At 37.1% G+C, this 19,136-nt stretch overlaps 2 protein-coding genes across 2 annotated transcripts; one reads left to right on the top strand and one right to left on the bottom strand.

Moving 5' to 3' along the window:
• Positions 1-201: 201 nt before the first annotated feature.
• Positions 202-9,745, bottom strand: LOC125378503. The gene is made up of 2 exons (XM_048393889.1): positions 9,615-9,745; positions 202-3,112 (listed from the first exon to the last, which is right to left on the bottom strand). Exon 2 carries the CDS (start codon positions 3,105-3,107, stop codon positions 411-413), a length of 2,697 nt encoding a protein of 898 aa, XP_048249846.1. The 5' UTR covers positions 3,108-3,112; positions 9,615-9,745; the 3' UTR covers positions 202-410.
• Positions 9,746-13,123: 3,378 nt separating this feature from the next.
• On the top strand, positions 13,124-18,930 carry LOC125378502. The gene is made up of 9 exons (XM_048393888.1): positions 13,124-13,213; positions 14,665-14,785; positions 15,269-15,316; positions 15,592-15,636; positions 16,151-16,323; positions 16,558-16,656; positions 17,471-17,538; positions 18,389-18,480; positions 18,792-18,930. The coding sequence occupies exons 2-9, from the start codon at positions 14,761-14,763 to the stop codon at positions 18,908-18,910; spliced, it is 669 nt and encodes a 222-aa protein (XP_048249845.1). The 5' UTR covers positions 13,124-13,213; positions 14,665-14,760; the 3' UTR covers positions 18,911-18,930.
• Positions 18,931-19,136: the final 206 nt, after the last annotated feature.

Here is a 19,136-nt window from a genome sequence, read left to right as displayed (position 1 = left end):
TTTTACAAATCGAATATACCTTTATCAGACATGGCGATGCGATTGAACACCGGATTGGTACCCTGTTATATATGGCTGTTTCCCTCTCTGTTTCTCAGAACTAATCCATAAATTGATAGCATTATAACTAAACTGCTGTCGAGGTGTTCATTCCAAATCTTACATTTCACCAAGCCATGCAGAAATAACAAAAATACAAAACACAGGATGAACGTGAATTTATATTCAGGATATCATGTCATAGTTCAAGGTATATGTACAATAAATAACACTTGGGCACATCACTGGGTAATGATCATACATGTATACAATTATATCTACAATAATACACATACAAGAACTAAAATATAGAATGTACAATTAAAATTTCTATTTAAAGCAAAACTTTACAACAACAATAAACCAATAAATTACACACACACAAATCTGTCCCTTGGTGACACAAATGTAACTGTCCTGGTACCTATTTGTCCCTCAATTTTGACGAATTTACCCTTAATTCGTTGAATGGGCATAAACGAAGATGGACCAGAGTCAACATACATGGAAGAGTGCCAGGCTTCCACTGGTCGGCCACAATGGTTTTTTAGTTTATCTTCAAGTTCCCGATACCATTGAACTTCTGCAAGGATGTGTCTCTTCTCTATGCCGTCAACTCTTGCTGAGTGCTGAAGGTATCTCAATACCTTTCCAGGTCTCGGAGAAACCCCCCAACCAATTTTCCCGTCCCCGTCTGTCCAGTAGGCAGTGATGTAAGAAGATCTCACACTTTGAGACTTGGCAGATCCAAAGACTTCTGATCCAAGGTATAGAGTTTTTATTTCCCTAACGGCCGGCAAAGTCTCGACTGTTTCGCCATAGAGGGCTCTGTACATTTCTTGAAGGGAGTGTTCATCATTTTCAGTGAGGCCACGGACTTTATATTTTGAAAAAATGAACCTGTCAATGTCAGTCCACTGAAGGTTTTCAATGTGATGAAGTCGGGATGACATCTGTCGGAGCTGCAAGCATTCACTTGAATTAATCTTGCCAAGAGTACCCACTTTAATGTTAGCTGTAACAGTGGCGATGATCGGCTCAAGGGTGTCTCCAAAGTGAAACTCGTCATCTAAGACCAATCCAAGGAGATGAGAATGGCTTACGAAACGTCTCATCAGCTGCAGTTCTACGCTTTTCTTGTTAGTTGTGTAGTCGCCCAGCATACCATTAAACCGTTCAAAACTGAACAGCCAAAACGAGTAAATGGGTCCAAAGTCCTGAACACACTCAATCAGATGACCATGCAAGTGCATGTTAGGGGTAACTCTGTCACGGCCATATAATCGCTCAAAATTCTCACAGAAGCGCATCAGTAATAAATCTGCCATTTTTATGTCATTTTCAGTTAATACTCGGCAACACAAATATCTACAGGCCAATACAAAATTTCGCCAACATTCTAAATGATCATCAGAAATAACATCCTTCAGTGCATACACAGAAAACAGTAACGTCCAGTTTTTAAACTGGTCTGCACTAAACCCTGCAAAACCGGAGGAAATCTTATGTGGGATGCGACCAATGTCACTTGGACAGTTAACTGCATCCACCTTTGCTTGGATAGTGTCTAAGTTCTTGTCAGTTAGTACACCAGTGTCTCTCCATACATGCAACATGTGTTTTGATGTCCCCAGAAACAAATTGTGCATAGGGTCCACAACAGACATTTTGATCAGATCAAGGTATGGCAGCTCAGACAAGACGGAGTATCTTGTTCCATACGAACTCGCAAGTGCTTCTCTATCTGTCTTGGTTCTGGCACTTGTGATGTGTCTAATTTCTCGTATATGCTTTTCATGGGTGCGAGGTATCCACTGAGTTCTGTCAAAACCACTGTAGTCTCTTTTGCCGAATTCACCAGGAAAAGACTTCTTGCACCGAGAACACCCTTTGACGGCTGCATGTCCCAGAAAGCCACATAACTTTCGGCAAGCAGGGATATCACATCCAATGCACATTAAGGCCAAGCGAAATATCTTAGAGTTGAATGAAAAACCTACTGTCCATGCTTCAAGAAGCTCATCAACTAAAGGTTGTACAAAACTGTTTGTAGGGGGTTCTTTCTTCATGTGCGGTATAATACCAACAATGATAACATTCTCACGTTTGTAACGTTCTTCTCGAGGTAGATTGAGGATGACTAAATACATTACACCTACAGAGTATTTGACGTGTTTGAATGGCTGAAACCAGTCTAAATTAAGCATAAGGCCATAGTTTCTCTTCTTCTTCAAATATGTCCCACTGAAGCTCTTCCAGATACGACCATCATACACGTCATGCAAAGTACCATCACTAACGACCCTGTCACGCCATTGTTCACATTTCTCCTCAAAACCTGGTCTTGACAAAAAGTTAAAAAGTGAATCTTTCAGAGATTTAAAATAATAGTTCTTATGTGGTACAAGCTTCTTCTTGCCAGAGGAAAGGGTCATACTTTGTAACAGTTGTGCACCACAAGGCTGGCGATAATGTCTCATTGGGTGATTAGGTTGGGAGACGTTTGAACAAGTCATACTGACTTCTTCTCCTTCGAAAACAGAAATACAGTCAGAATATCTATATATGCTACAGCATGCTGGGCATACAACATAGTGGAAAAAGTTATTGTCGTCAATTCTGAGTAATTTCTTGAGCAGGAAAATAGTACTTGGGAACATCGGTACTACAACAGCAAGGAACTTGTAATGCTGAGCGGCAACGGCGAGAAGGGCATGAAGGTATTTCAGAAGGAATGCGATGGCATTTGAGGAAATATAAAATACAGACTGCCAAATGCAGAGGAAGAAACATGTCCATAAGATGAGTGCCTTAAAAAATGGTTTCACTTCCGGTGAGGCAGGTTGAGAGGATTCAGCTTGCTGAGGTTTTCTCGGTTGAAAACTCTGAAGCAGATCGTCAATCTCATCTTCATCAAAGTATACCTCTTCATCATCGTCAGAGCTGTCTTGAGATGCAGGTTCAGGTTCTGTACTCGGACAAGTGCCTTTGTGTCGCTTGTAATTAGAAGAAGAGGAAAAAGAGTTTCCACAGTCTTCACAGCGTTTTCTCTTCATAAAGGAGGCCATGATTCCTGAAAAAGATAGTAACAAATTAGTAGTTTGTACATAAGATAGACAATACATCTAAACCTGTTACATTAATAAACATACACATCATCCGTTCATGTGGGAAGTACCTATATGCCTACAGCATAAAGAGGTCAATGAACAGATAAATGTTTATTGATAACTATTTCTAAAGTGACGGAATATCCGTTTTGTTAAATATACTTTTAGTATTTTGTGTGTGTGTGTGTGTGTATGTGTGTGTGTGTGTGTGTGTGTGTGTGTGTGTGTGTGTGTGTGTGTGTGTGTGTGTGTGTGTGAGGTAGAAGAAGAATTGTACACCATAAAAATGGCTACGTATGTAGTTGGGGTAGATATGTTGAATGCCCGGCCAGTATGACCTTTGAGTCACTACAGTTTCAGTCATTAAAATGCGTAAAACAGTATTTGAGTGAAAGAAAACACTATAAGTGAGTGAAACGAAATACCTCAGTACAGGCACACCCAGTCCCACAACCCCAAGTCTGCATGTATCAATACTCATACCTGCCACATCCTCAATCACTTAACTTACTCACACAATCATCTGACAACATGTTCGCCAACCCTCGTATCACAACGCATGCACGCATGCACGCACGCACACTCGCACACACCCCCACCCACATCACATTCTTCTTTCCCCACCATTATGTCTACGTCAGCCAACATGGATCCATGCACATGCTTTCATACATAATCCATCCTCCCACCATTCCCCAACATCCATCGAACTATAACTATATCCGCCCTCATGTATCGGTATTCGTGCTTTCATACATACATACACCCCTCTACCATTCCCCTACATCCATCGCAGTATAACTATGACTATAACCGCCTTAGTGCATCCGCACTTATGTTCACATTTCATTGCATATGCATCGAATTACACGTTTAAAATATCGTAAATATTTTACAACATGTACATATTATATATCAGCAAACAGAGATTATAACGCAATAGATTTCATCCGTCAAAACATCACAGAAAGAGGGGCAGCCTGGAATTTTACAATGGCATCTGAATGCACTAAGACGTTCAACTGGTCAGGAGGTGAGAGTTGCGGAAGATTACGGTAAACTTCAGTTACAGATCTCCATTACGAATATCTAAAGTATGAATAAAGATCACAGCTTGCTATGACGTGTACTTCATGACTGCAGAATTTGCAATGTCCTTAGCTCTAAATTGTATGTCTAAATGCTTATGTAGACAAAGACCCAAATGTATATAGGCATGACCATATTATATTGTACGCACATATCACCACATTTAAAAACAAAGCTAGATTGAGTCTTTTAAGGGCATTAAGAACTGATACACACAAGGAAATATATTTATGGATGTCAACGGAGGAACACTGCGTTTCGGAATATATACATTCTCCTTCATCAGGTGCATATTATTAAATGCTATGAGGCAGAGAACATATATTTGTACCTGTAAGAACAACAAAAGTAAAACGATAGCAAAGAAGGGAACGCAACAAGGGAAGCCAACAGATAACTGGCATGGCGCTGATTACCCCGCCTCCCGTTTGCCCATTGTCCATTTCCCATTACCAATCATTCATAAGTTAAGTTTTGGCTTTAATTAGTCCATTGATAATCAACCATCAACGTCTATTATCTCCACCCTAAAAATATGTAGTTTACTGAGAAAGTGGTATCCAAATATAATGTGTGTTACTGTTGATCACTTTCTTAAAGGCATTTTGGTTCAAAGCTTTCGGTCATAGAAGCCGTGCCATTTTTCTCTTGTCAGAGGAGTACACAAAGTATACGTCATCTGGAGTAACATTTTTGGTTCGGTGGCTGGGTTAGATCGCCAACTTTGTGTTCTGGCGATTGGGTGCCTCACTCACAGTGTGGGTTCAAATCCCGGACGGGACTCAACCCAAGAAAGTACGAGAATCTGTACTTTACTCAGAAAGTGTTATCCCAATTATAACATTTGTTGTCAAGAAAACACAATAAATGTATATTCGGCTTTGGAAGGGTAATGATATCACAGACATATACGGATATTGATGATGACTTGGAGGAGCTTCGTAACGCACGTCTTCTCAATTCAGGGATTGGTAAATCCAAATATGTGTGTGTGCGTGCGTGCGTGCGTGCGTGCGTAAATGTGGGCCTGTTGGATGTTACATAAAACATTTATCTTGAGCGGGATGGTAGTTCGAGTTGGATTAGCATGTTAACAATATGATCTTCTTTAGGCAGAGAATGCCGCGCATGAATGTATTGATGAAATTCCTAGGTACATGGGGCCTTTTCGTCCTCAGGAATACCCACAGTGGAGACTTCAATGGGGATAGGTTGTACTCAATGTGCTACCTGGTAGATTGTGTGTCATCAGACCGGACAACGTTGGTCTTTGACTGATTGTGGCGTAAAACACACTTTCCATTTACTTATATCGGAAATTGAATGTTCATCTTAATTGATATTGTTGAACATGTAATATATTTTTAAAGAAATAAAACAGTGACATAATAACTACAACTTTATGTGAGCGCGAGTAGCTTTTTTGGAATGAGATGAATAAGTCTTATAAAGTTGTAAGCTTCTTCACAACCGTGTAACTATGAATTGACTTTATTGTGTAATCAAAAAAGAGATAGGACCTAAAATAGCCAAATTTCATACGATTTCACTTGTCCACCATCTTGGATGCAAGGCGAAAACATTTCAGCGCGTTTGAAGCCACTGAGAATGCCCCCTGCAGAGTTGGACGAACATTCTGCGGTGGCGCGGCTGAGTTGACCAGAGGCTATCAGCAGTATTTCCTATCCAGGTTATTTAGGTCAGTTGTTTGTGTGTGTGTGTGTGTGTGTGTGTGTGCGTGCGTGCGTGCGTGTGTGCGTGCGTGTGGACGTGCGTGCGTGCGTGTGGGGGGTGGGGGCGGGGGCGTGGGGGGTGATATTGGGGGGATAGATGATAGATTTAGCAACAAGTAAGGTCATCTTGAGTGGGGGGGTATTCGCAGATGGATTAGCATATGAACTATGATTCTCTTTAGGCAGAAAATGAGGATCCACGATGTTCGACCTGGTAGAAGTGTTATCAAACCTCACAGCATTGGTTTTTTGACTGACTGTAGCGTCAAAACAAACTCATTCATTTACTTGAACTGAATGTTCATCTTAATTGTTATGGATAGTCACGGAGCCATGATCCAGAGAACAGGGTGTCATTAGATAGAAATAAACTAAGTAATAATAGGATTACCAGAAAAACGGGGTTTTACACACAAGCCAATAAACTGCGCTCATTAACACCAGAGTAAGTCAGTACAAGATTGAAAACTGCCCCATAATTATGTATGACATGCTTGTCGGGTATTGCTACATATATATGTGAAAACAAAGTTATTAAAATGAAGAGCAAAACTGATGAAAGTTAACAATAAACGTGTATACGTGTTATATCGTCACTGCAAAAATAATGATTGTTTTTCTTTAGTATTAACATTCAAATACGTTATATATGTATCTGTATTAGCGATATTGTCTTTGTTCCACCGGTGAGTCAGCGTTAGCCGTACTATCTCGTAGTATAATTGAATTTCTGAAGACATTACGATACAGTTTTTCTGATGCATCACGTCTGCACTAGCGCTTGATAACAGCCTTGTGTTTGGGTGTTTCAGTGGTTTAAATCGCTGCTCTTGATATTGTTGATTAAACTTTGATACTGTGAACAATATAATGTTATGTGAGAGGTTGACTTTAGAACGGTAACATACTAATAGTATATAGGATGACATAAACAGAACAATGAGGAGTTCGTCCAGATTAGTGTATAGGCAACATTTAATAATTAACATAATTACACTCAACAACTCCCCTTTTAAGTCCATTTTCCTGACTTATAAGTAAATGCAAGAACAATCGGCCGGAATAAAATGTATAGTTCTTGTCCACTTCCATATGACTATATAGCATACAATAAGCTATCGGGTCCCGTTTAGATCGGTTTGGGCGGCAGCCTAGATAGCCATAGAATAGTTTCATCTTGGAATCTCCCATATCACTGGGGCTCCTCTTTAATTTAAATGGAGTTACTCGTTACGATTCCGAACCTTCACGTGACTGAGTTTATGAACCATTGTCAAATAGTGGTGACATTAAATCTAGGAAACAATACGCGAAGTCGCGCATGCACAGAACGGAAAATTTGGTCAAGGCATTAAGTAATCCGCATGCGCAGAACGATTGATTTCAGTACTTCCGCTAAGCGCTTCGAGTGCAGCGTCAAACGCGGGCCTGTAATCTAACACGCGGAGACTGACCAATGAAATCTGAGAAGTAGAAATACCGGTAGACGCTGTTGCTTGATTGACAATGTCAATCAAGAAAGGGAGGAGCTTAACGCTATCGTTCTCTCCCAGTAAATTCCGATGTCAAATAACGACGTTATTTGGACGGAAAAACGATGGTTTGAAAACGTCCAAATAACGTCGTTTTTCCGTCCAATGACCATATACGGAAAAAACCGACGTTTTCGTGTTTGCAGTGTAAGGATGCCACTGTCTTAAATATACATGTTAAAAACTAGTAAGCACTATTTCTATGGTTTACTATTTCTATAGCAGAATATGCAGGTACAATTTACTGACGAAGAACTGGACGAAAGGTTTGGTTTAAATGCAGTAAAGTCACATGCCACATCTTAATGTCATTCCATACAATAAACACTTGCGACCAAATACGTATTCATGGTGATAGTGTTTACAGAGATCGAGTTTCTGTGCCAGTTATATAATGATAAACTTATACAGCCTTTCAAAAAGCAATAATTCATTAAATAAAAATTGATGTAATGCTCAAGCCATAGCTTCGTCACGTCCTTATACGATAACAATAAAAACGTGAATCCATACACTTTTAGGTTAATCATATTGGTTCTACCATGATGTTAGCCTGTTCTGGATTCTGATGTGGTCAGTCAAACTGAATCAGAGGTATCAAAGGAGTGTAAGTTGTCTCGTACGAAAGTATCAATATAACATCAGTCGGTAAAATACTTCGAACATTTATACCATCAAATCTAAGTGGACTTAACAAATAATGAATAATTAATATTTCGGTGTGAAATGCAATTAAATTGGTTATGGACCGCGAAATAATGCTTAATTTCACATATAAATCTGGTATGAAAGGTTTTTAATGCTGCGTTTGTTGCTTTCAACTGTCGTTTGTTTCGTGGCGTTCTTGTACAAAATCCCACCCCTTTCATATTATCATCGTTGAAAGCAAAGAGTTCATACGCAATTCTCACTATGTTCACATAATTATATATTCTCTCAATTAAAAACAAAGTAGTTTTGTTTCCAAAATAACACGATCTATTGTTGAAGTTGCCAGAATACTTATAGATAAATAGTCATTGGATTTGTCATAGTGAGTCGTATATAGTGTTTCCAACATCACTCTTATTGGAACAAGAAGTATATTGACACTGTATTCATATATGAACCGTTCACATTTATTTGTAGTAAGATAACTAAAAACGAGTCAAGAGGCGTCACTCTATTATCTAACAGAACCCTAAACGAATTAACAGACATTAAAACGGTAAGTTTTCGAAATATAATCAATACCCCATTCTACAGTTCAATATTTCTCTAGTGCATGCTCGCCTCAGACTCGGGTTTAGTTATGTAACTGGTCATGTATAAGATTTATATCTGAATGCTTGATGAACACAACGGATCCAATTCTGTTTTAGTGCATGGAAATTACAGTAAAGTTAAGATCTACAATAACTGGTTGCGAACTAGTTACAGTTTTATAATTTCCCTGTATCAAGAAGAAAAGATTTGGCATAATGCTCAGGTCGGCAATTAATGGTTGGCAGTTTTATCTCTTTCTAGAGTGATAGCTTTCATTATGGAAGAATGATATTTGAATTTCACACTTTCTAAAGTGACGGTTATCTGAAGATTGTCAACATATTCATCTTTTGAATTCCGATTACCCTCACGTGTATCTTATCATAACATTTTACGCATAAGTCTTTATTGGTTCTCGCTATTGGTGAAATTGTGCCGTCTATGTACGACTATGATATTTTTAATATATCATAGTTCAAAAGACGTTCTCGTCAACTACGGACATACCCAATGTCGTATTCTCGTTATGAAAAACCTACCTCGCAGTCGTGAAATGGTATCAAGGACACTAAACTAATTAAATATTTTATCTGGGAGTGGTATAGCCGGAGTTGTACTGAGACATTTCAGAAATTAACATACTCTCGACTCACATTCACTTTCGACAACTTAGACAGTAGTTTCGTATGGTATGAAAGCAACTTCTAAATCTGTTTGAAAAATCGCAAAGAAAAGCTGTTTACATGTAACGCATTGCCATCTAATTTACATCATATCGTCAAACAAGACATTGTTTTCAGCTTTCATTAATCAATATCTTCTACGCAACATAACATCTACATGGGAGAAGTAAAATGATTACTTACTTATTCAGTTGTTAATCCGGCCCTCTCCAGAAACTTGACCAGTTTCTTAATCTACGATGAATGGCAACTTGAGCAGGCAGCTGGGCAAACACAGGAATGTGATGATTGTTGAAGCATACCAATCAGGGTATACTCTGCCGCTGAGGAGAACGTGTCATATAGCACCAATGACCTACCACGTGACATAGCGAGCAGTCACGTGATATGTTACGCGCGAGAAGTTAATTCCATGGTGTGCAATAGTCTTCATTCCAAACTGACGCCATCTTTCAGTGCTTTTATACAAACAACATTATATTTTATTCATTTAGTTTTTACTTACCTTTTTTAAATAAAATTCACTTTCTGTGAAGCAGACGTTAAATAAACGAAAGAAACAACTCATTTTAGTATCTGAAGTAATCCTTAACTTATTATCTTAAAACTCACCTCTAGTTTTTACATAATATTCAGTTAGATTATTTACCATATCTTGTTTTGTGTTTGTACCCGTCGGGCACATCCCATTTGTGAAGCCGATGTTGAATGATGATGTGACACTCCCACTCCAAATAAAGGGGATAATAGAATATAAATATTTCAGATAACACTTACTGTTACCTTTAATAAATCTTTTCCTTGTTGTTGTTTTTAATGAATAAAAATAGCTTTTTGGGGTGATTTTTTTGTATCTAAAGATAGTAACCCGGCATGATGAAAGGACAATGTATGAAACGATGAAACAGAAGCAACATATATAACGGAATACGGTTGGTCCTTATAGCCTTCTGTTCTATTTGTAGGAACAGACTAAGCAAGAATGCTTCGCTGTGAACTTAATTTTTTCAGTGAAACCCCTATCAAAATACTACCCTTGTTTCTCTTTTCAAAGATTCTAGTTTTCACCTGTTTTGTCTGGTTTAAATTTAACAGTTTTTATTCAGAAAGGCCATACGCCTTTCATACGACAATTCACTGCAATAATGATGAGAAAAACAGATTGAGTTATATCATTGTAGATACAATTACTGGTAGCTGCATATTATATTTTGGCACTATTTACCACGAAAAGACCAAATCATGAGCAAATTTAACTGAAATGTAAAGTGGCTACTCTTTATATTTATTTTCTTATCTTCCTTGTCTATAATCATATGACATTGCCTATGAAATTTGAATAAATAAACAAATATTTTGTTTTCCCATACCGACTGACGATTGTCGTAGAACAAAGATCGTTTCTACAATAGAGGGCCTCATTAGTAATATTTGAACTAATATATTATATTTTGTAAACGCTTTTGCTGGCTGTGACCTAGGCAAACCATGATGTTTTTAGAAGAATCTGCTTTGTTTAAATCACAATCACTGATCCAAACATGTGCGCCAATATGTTAATCCTTCAATAAGATTATCTTATCGTGAGAAGAAAGGTGCCGTTTATGAACTGTGCGTTGCGACTCAACGTTCAACTGAATTGTGAAAACATTTTAGTATTGGGCAGAGACGTCCACATTATACAAATTCTCACTTCCGTTTAAAAAATCCAAAATGCATATATACTTAGACGTCTGATGGCCAGTTACGTTTGAAACGCGTTGAAAAAAGGCTGTTCATTATCTTGGATCGACTTTTTGCAATGGAAGAGGCATCACTGCATGGAATTTGGTCAGAGTCAGGAGAAAGCTCAGGTAAGACCAAATATCTACATATTTATTTATGTAAAGACATCGGTTTATTTCTGTGTAAATCACAATATAGAGGAGATACATTATCGTTCGATATTATTATATTATGCAAAACATCACACATAAGATTATGAAATGTTTTCCCTTTCTGAGATATTGCTCATATCTGACAAATATACATACATTGTAAAGGAATCGTTTAGTGCCATATACATGAATATAGAAATGTAATGACTACTCTATTAACATAAGACGTTCGATATAGAGTTGTGAACGGACCTAACAATTTACATCTACCATCTTTTATTATCTCTGTCGCAGAAAGCACACTTCGTTGTGAACTGCAGTGTTATAGTGAGAACCTTTGACACAGAAGACAATTATTTCTAAAATATGTTCTAAAATAACGTATCGCTTTACCGTATGCATGTACATAGTATAACGTTAGTTCTTATCTATTAGATTTTTGATCCCCGTACATTGCTAAAACTGCACAATGCGACACCCGGGTATACGACTATTAAAAAACCTCCAATACAACAATGTTGATAAACAAAGATTATTTGTGATATCTACAAGCAGTGTCACAATAAAACTGAAGATTTTGATTTTGTATCGCCTATGAAAAGTAATTTATTCTGCAAACATGCAGTGCCACGGAAACTCTAACTATCTTTTATTAAGAAGCTGCATATGTGTTATTTCGTTTAAACAATTTGTAACTACAGTTTGAATCCCCTTTTTAACATGGACATATTATACACTTGATGAGATTGTTTGCGCGGCTCAGTTCTCAGTTCACATGTTTGACAAATGGCACTATAAAACGTTGGTAAAAATATCAAAAACAGCCTTTTTAATTTGGAATAGTATATGCCCAATGACGGTTTGGCAGAAACCACAAAAAAGTATAGATTGTCAATAACATGTCGCACATACCGGGCCCTAGTTCAAGATCAAAGATAATTGCCGCCTTGGAATGTCTAGCGGAATGATTGACACCTGTTATCACTGTAAATGTCTTGTCAAGGCTTGACTAACGATGACTCAACGCCAATTTAAAGAGGACATTACCACATGTTTATTGATAAACATTGAGAATAACCATAGACAGTATGGCGCCGCTTAATTTGACTGTCTGCCGCTTTCACACTGATTTGACAATATGCATAGGTAACACGCGTTACTGCCGCATGAGTTTGTTATTTTCTATGATGGGTAGTGATACGTGTGCGATTTATTTGCAATGAAACTTAGCCAATTCTCTATGACATCGGCATTTGTGCACGGGAACCACGGCGTGTATGTTTATTTCTCTCAAATCGTAAACGTAATTATTAATTACTACAGTCACCTACTACAATATTTTGGGTTATTTGTCATTTGGATATTTTCTTAATAACTTAAGACAAATAATTGATATATGAATTATTTATATTAATATGAATTCAGGCTCTTGAAATAGAGTTTATTAACATCATTCCTCTATTTGGCTGGCATTTTGAGTAGATTGTTCTGACTAAATCTAGTTCCACCATGCAAACTACATGTTTTCCTCTGAATTTATAATCAGTATCTCTTCAATTGTAATTATTCTACCTGCGTTTTATGTTATAAGAAAACCGAACAGTTATCATCATTCGATAGGACAAAGGCTTAACTATGCTTCTTACCCAAACTACCAAACTAAGTATTCAGATGTGTGACCATATCCCTACAAACACGCTAAAACCAAGCAATCCCATTTCACTTACATATTGTTTGAAACACATGCTAGTCAATCGCAAAATACTGATTCGCATTTTAGATTCAAGGTAAGCAATGCATTATATACTTACAAAATATTTATCATGTTCAATTTAAGGATCCGAATACCAGATCGACGAGGAGGACAAGAGTGACACATCGTCGGAATTTGCCACCAATTACCAGGTATTAATTGAAATAGTGAATAGATTATTCACTGATTATCCGGGGAAGTTAACAATTTTTGATTTAAACAATATTTCATTCGGAAATAATATAACGATACAGAATAGGGAAAAGGTGAACCGAAAACTAAATATCTATACTAAGTCTAACATCTTTCCTCTTACAATAATGTACGCAGTAACTATATTCTAATGTAAATGAATAACATTTTGTAAAAAGGAAATACGGTGAGACAGTTAAGTAATGTTGTATCATTTATTTCGGTTTCTTCATGTCCCAGGAAACTATACGCTGACCTCTTGTAATAGAGTAACATGAATGTTTTATTAGTAGACTGAATGTGTGTCTGTATGAACTGAATTGTATCATCATAGTGTTGACCCAAAAGGAATATCGCCAAGGTGAACGAGACAAAAATATTGAAAAAAATCATAGAGTAGGTTAGGAAAAAAAGTCATGGGAAAAAAATCATAAACAATAAAATCTGTATGCATATCAGTTTTCAAGTAACAACAAGTGATCTGAAGACTAAATAAATAAAGTCCTGTTCTGTTCTGAAGACGCCGTCATGATTAGTTGGCGCCAGCCTAGACTGTCCAATCAACGTGAATATACAAACCGTGATGTTACTTGACCAGTTGATGGCACCTGTCAAACTCAAAGTGCCCCTGGTCCTCCACCCACCATGTGTAATACTTTAGCGCACTTGAACGTTTTATGTGCAGCTATATCACTGTTAGGCTGAGTGATGAGAGAATAAATTTGGTCGTTTTTGTTAACGATCGTTTTTATGTTCAACCTGGTAACCTTATAAGTGACTAACTGTTTTATCATGATGAAATGAAACATAAAAAAATAATCAGAGGGAATGACGGTCGCATTTTTCGCATACATGTCATGCTCGCATTAATTTCATGATTTACTCAATATAGATTTGAGCAACGATCATGTTTGGGTAAGGGAGATAATTTTGTCTCCGCTTGCAATTGGTTTCAATCGGACGAGCAGCTCCGAGATCGCAGCTTGACTGTTCGGTACGGCCGAAACGCGGCATCCATGTTGTTCACGCTCCTTAGATCACGCGGCCTCATTGGCCTGACGAGACATAGCTCTACATGCCACTATCGCTTTGCTTCAGTTTCTGCCAGTCTATACCTTTCTTGAATCAATTAACGATTCATTGTCAAAGTGGTCTGATTTCAGTAATGTTAATGAAATCGGTGTTGTAATATATTATAAACTTGAACATTGTGCACTATCTGTTATACATCTGTCAGTTATATATGTAATATTCATATTGTCAGGGATTGTTTTACTAAATGTGTTAACACTTATATCACCCGTTTACATCATCTGCTGCTAGTGTCGAAAACAAGTGTTTGACGAATTCAAGTTTTACCGCATAACCATATTGTGGAAACATTTTAATTTTGTATTTGGTCTCATCGTAGAGTCCAGTCAAGCGCAAGAACAAAATCTTGAGACAAAGGGAAGAAAATGGAAAAAAGAATAGATTAGGAAGCGGTCCAGTTGCCTCATCTACACCTATGACAAGAGTTTACGACTTTTCAGGTATTTCTTACCGAACTTTACAATAATGGTTCCTAATTAGTGGCCAGGTTGAACTGTTGAAATGTGTCTGTGATTGCAGAAAGTGTCTCTCATAACCTGTAATGGGTTGTTCATACATAATTGTTTTAAATAGATTTTATATTGTAAATATGAGGTGAGACTGTAATAAAATATCTGTCTGTAATTACGACAAGTAGGACTGACCGTTAGCTTTAGCAGTCCACGTGAAGCAAAAAAAGTATAACGTTTGTGACTCGCCTGCAGTCGCAGATGAATTTCTTTACCTTTTTAAATGTCCAGGGCTCAATCATCAAAGAAAAACATGAACTGTAAATTATTGTGCATGGCAAAATGTATATAAACTTTGCAAATGTATGCAGTCTAAAAACTATTATGTTCGAGCAATAAAGCACGTTCAAGATAACTGATTCATATATTTTCATCAACCCAAGCCCATTTCTTAAATTGTACTTTTCTATGCAGATGGAGAAGATGACGGTCAGGACTTACTGAGAAGAGCCTCAAGCTGTAGTATGTATTTTCATCAAACACAATTCTATGAGCAGGTTCATGAATTTTCTTGTCACATTCGTGTAGTTTAACATGTAATTTGCTTTCATTTCAATCAGAGATTATCGTAGGTATGCTTAGACACGCAGTTATTTTCAACATCTAAATGGATATTCATAAAGATAAATGAAATCCGTATCCATCGGCGATCAATGGTATGTAGTGCATCGATGTGTCTGCAATTTGCTTAGAAAATAGCACTCATACGGCATCTGATAAACAAATTAATGTTTCAGAGAAACAAGCTGCAATTCAAGCTGAGACTCCTCGTATGAGACAAGGTATGTCACACAACGTATGAAATGATTTTTCGCATTGTATGAATAATCATACATTTATATGATTTTGGCACATCTTTAGCTGCCACAAGATACGCGGAATGACACAGGAGGAACATCTCCATTATTGATAAGGATTGCTTAATCGACATTAAAATGCCCTAGCTAATGATATTCAAACACTCATTCGTCAACACCAATTACATTCGACCAGCAACAAGATCATTTAATGTAACTATCCTTTTTATGTTTGCCGCTGAGGCTTGTCTTATATTCCAGCGGGATTTCAGATGACTGCAACCTAGTGCTTATAACACTTCAGATTGCAGTTGATGGCAAAATTAGCTTACTCTTTTTAATAAGAATATCAAGGAGGGGTAGTTCTGTTTGGCTCGAATATATTTTGAATTTGATATTTGAGTGCATATTTTGGAGAAGGTTGCACTTGAATTTTTCCCAGAACGTAAAACGGTCATCCAGGTGCTATGTAAGTATTTAATGTTTCTCTTAATTACAGGAAAGTCAATCCCCTATGCGGAATTTCTCCAACTCATGAGGGTCATGGAAGGACGACTTCACAGGGCCATTACAGATTTGAAGGGCGAAGTCGGCGACCTAAAAAAGGAAATTGGAAACTTAAACAGCGAGGTTAGAGACCTCAAGAGCAAACTTACTGAAAAGAATACACAGGTAAGTGATGATAGTCAACACTGTATTCAGTTTAAAATGCATTCTCGATATGATTTATCGTGTTTCAAGGGGAAAATTATAGTTAAATATATATTTACGTGTCATTACAAGGAAACATTGATTTTAAAAATTGCATCCAGCCAGTGTTGGATCATGCGATATAACAGTAAGTGAACTAGTAGGGCATACCATGATACGTTTCACCGTCAATTTTCACTATATTTGTATTTCCAGGTTACCGCCCTAACTGCAAAAGTTACACGTTTGGACAACAGGGTCCAGGAACCAACACAAACTTCGACCAAATCCAGCAAAGTCAGTACAAACATAAGGGTAAGATCCCAGCAAAACATCAAAACGGCGGATATGTGGAAAACCGTGTTTAGCGACCGAGATTATACAGCTCGTTAAACGAGGGCAATCAACATAAACTATGTGTTGTTATTGGGAAGAAAAACACCATAACGATTGTTTTCCCGAAGTACTCGGCACTAATAAGCGGATTAAGGTTCAATTCAGATACTTTCGGCTTGAAAGCATTCACTTTCTTTATCTAAAATAATATTTGGCATGGGGGAGATTGCACTAGTGTAATGATAAAACACCACTTTGTTTACAATCAAGTTGTAAACCAACGCATGGACCTGTTACTGTTGTGGTACGGTATATTGTAGACATGGAGCATAGAGTGTTTTTGTATGTTGGATGAGTGTGTTTGGATGAGAAAGTGTTTGTATGCGTGAACGTTGTGTTTGTGTCCAGAATGGTAAATGCGTATGAGTTTCGTATGTACCCCGGTATGCAAGTATGAAAGTAATTATGTCTTGAGTGTGTGTGTGTGTGAACGTTACGTAAATTTGTGCATGGAGGTATCTGAGTGAGGTAGGTATGTTGTGGTGTGTCCACAGAGGTGGATGTGGGATGCAACTGTATTTTATTGTAATTTTTTAATTTTTTTTAAATGGCCAGGTGTATCTATTTTAAATAGCTTGGGTTCAGCAATCGCATTAATTTCACGATTTACAGTAATCGATGCGTTTCTCATAAGACAATATCAAGTTTCGATAGATTTATCTCACAGATAAAATCACCAATATTGATTCTTTCTATTGTCTGTTAACTATATTTTATCAATTTTCTTCCTTAGGCAGCATTGAAGGCAGCGATCGACCATGCTGAAACTGAGAAAGGGTGGACTATGGAGCCTATGTTCACGTAAGTATCGTAGTGTGCAGTGATCATTTTGGAAAGGACGATATGTTCATTCTGTTACAATCATTTAAATAATTCGAAAATATCATTTTTACCATACTTGACAACCATTTGTTTGGAGTCGACTTACACCAGGAAAACGCTGTGGCATTGTAAGCACTATTTCTGTTGATATGTGTATCTTTGCGTCTGTGAGACCGAGTATGTAACCTATATAATTATTTATCTCTTTTTAAACCCCTATAGGTTTGTCGCTGATAAAAGTTAATCAAAACTATCAAAAGTCATATGTAATTTATCTTTGTTTCACTTATACTTTTATTACAGTACTTTTTATTGGGATGAATAGATAGGCTTGTTTTAAAATCTTATCGCATTTTTAGTGTTCATTTTACCTCCATAATCAATGAACGAGTCGCAAAGTTTTGTGTGCCTCAAGTTTTTCTGATAAAATTGGAGGTACATCCGAAAAAGACTGTTACGCAATTTTGGCAAAAATAATATTTTCTTAATACCACCACGATTACTTCTCTTCCATGAATCCCGTTTCAGTAGAAAATAGTCATAAATAAAGTCTTAGGAATCTTTGTAATGGGAAATTATATGAGACAGTCACATAAATATATATCTTTTTGTTATTTTTGTACCAGAAAACTGTACCACCAATATATCTCAAATCTAAACGAATATGTCTTAATTATGCAGTGAAATTATACCTAATAATCTTGCTTCTTTTAGTTACTTCAAATAAGTTAATAAGTTCATGCTGAAGTCGTTAAAGAAGATTATATGTAATAGTTATTGGCATATGTATATTTCTGGTTATATAATAAAAGTAAAACATTTGTTGCAGGTTGGAGTCCGCACAGAATCGACAAGTTGTCAAATACATCTGGGACTTTTCTAAGGTGATAGCTCCAAGCATGACAAAACAGGAATTTAAAGGTATTTTTATCATTTAAGTGTATTTCAAATGAATGTGTCCGTCATGTACATTTTTAAAACATTTCAATTCCATAAGTCAATGCAAAGGTACACATGCCTACTAGTGGAAAGATTTAAACCTTTTTTCAGTGTTTTGAAATGACTTATCTATGATGCGTAACATTCCCATTAGTCTGTCAGGAAAGAATTATATGCAGCATTCACAGGTAAACTAATGGTTAAAGACTTGCTGTACACTATTTGAAGATATGGAAAAAAGACCGGTATGTTGCAGTTCACATCCAAATAAGGAAAGAAACATTATGTTCCAGATGGTATGACCAGGATCATGTTAACGAAGAAAGAGAAGCTATCCCGAACACGTAACGGAAAAGAGAAAGAACACACGGACGCGTCCAGAAAGAATTCAAGGAAACTGACGGTAAGTTGAAAGATTTGTGTTGCTGGAGGGATTAAATACCCCCTTAGGATATAAAATTTGGATTATTGAAGATGAATTTTGAGTGAAGCTTAACTTGGGCAAAGTAAGGCCAATTGTTGGAAGTGTTTGAGGTGTGACTTTATATAGGCCTGTTGGCCATGGCCGCCGAGTTAAAAAAAAGAGAAATTTAGAATGAGGTGAGTGGCGCCTTATTAATATATAATTAAAAGGTGCC

Source organism: Haliotis rufescens, unplaced genomic scaffold, assembly GCF_023055435.1.
Source record: "Haliotis rufescens isolate VD_foot unplaced genomic scaffold, xgHalRufe1.0.p SCAF_120, whole genome shotgun sequence".
Classification (NCBI taxonomy): domain Eukaryota; kingdom Metazoa; phylum Mollusca; class Gastropoda; order Lepetellida; family Haliotidae; genus Haliotis; species Haliotis rufescens.
Note: the sequence above shows the minus strand (reverse complement) of the source record. Positions and strands in the feature narration are given on the sequence as shown.

Excerpts from the sequence above, each read along its gene's own strand:
- LOC125378503 (XM_048393889.1), bottom strand. The coding sequence starts at position 3,107 with ATGGCCTCCTTTATGAAGAGAAAACGCTGTGAAGACTGTGGAAACTCT.
- LOC125378502 (XM_048393888.1), top strand. The coding sequence starts at position 14,761 with ATGACAAGAGTTTACGACTTTTCAG. Across the intron at positions 15,637-16,150 it reads GACTCCTCGTATGAGACAAG|GAAAGTCAATCCCCTATGCG; the intron begins GTATGTCACACA and ends TCTTAATTACAG. Across the intron at positions 17,539-18,388 it reads ACTATGGAGCCTATGTTCAC|GTTGGAGTCCGCACAGAATC; the intron begins GTAAGTATCGTA and ends CATTTGTTGCAG.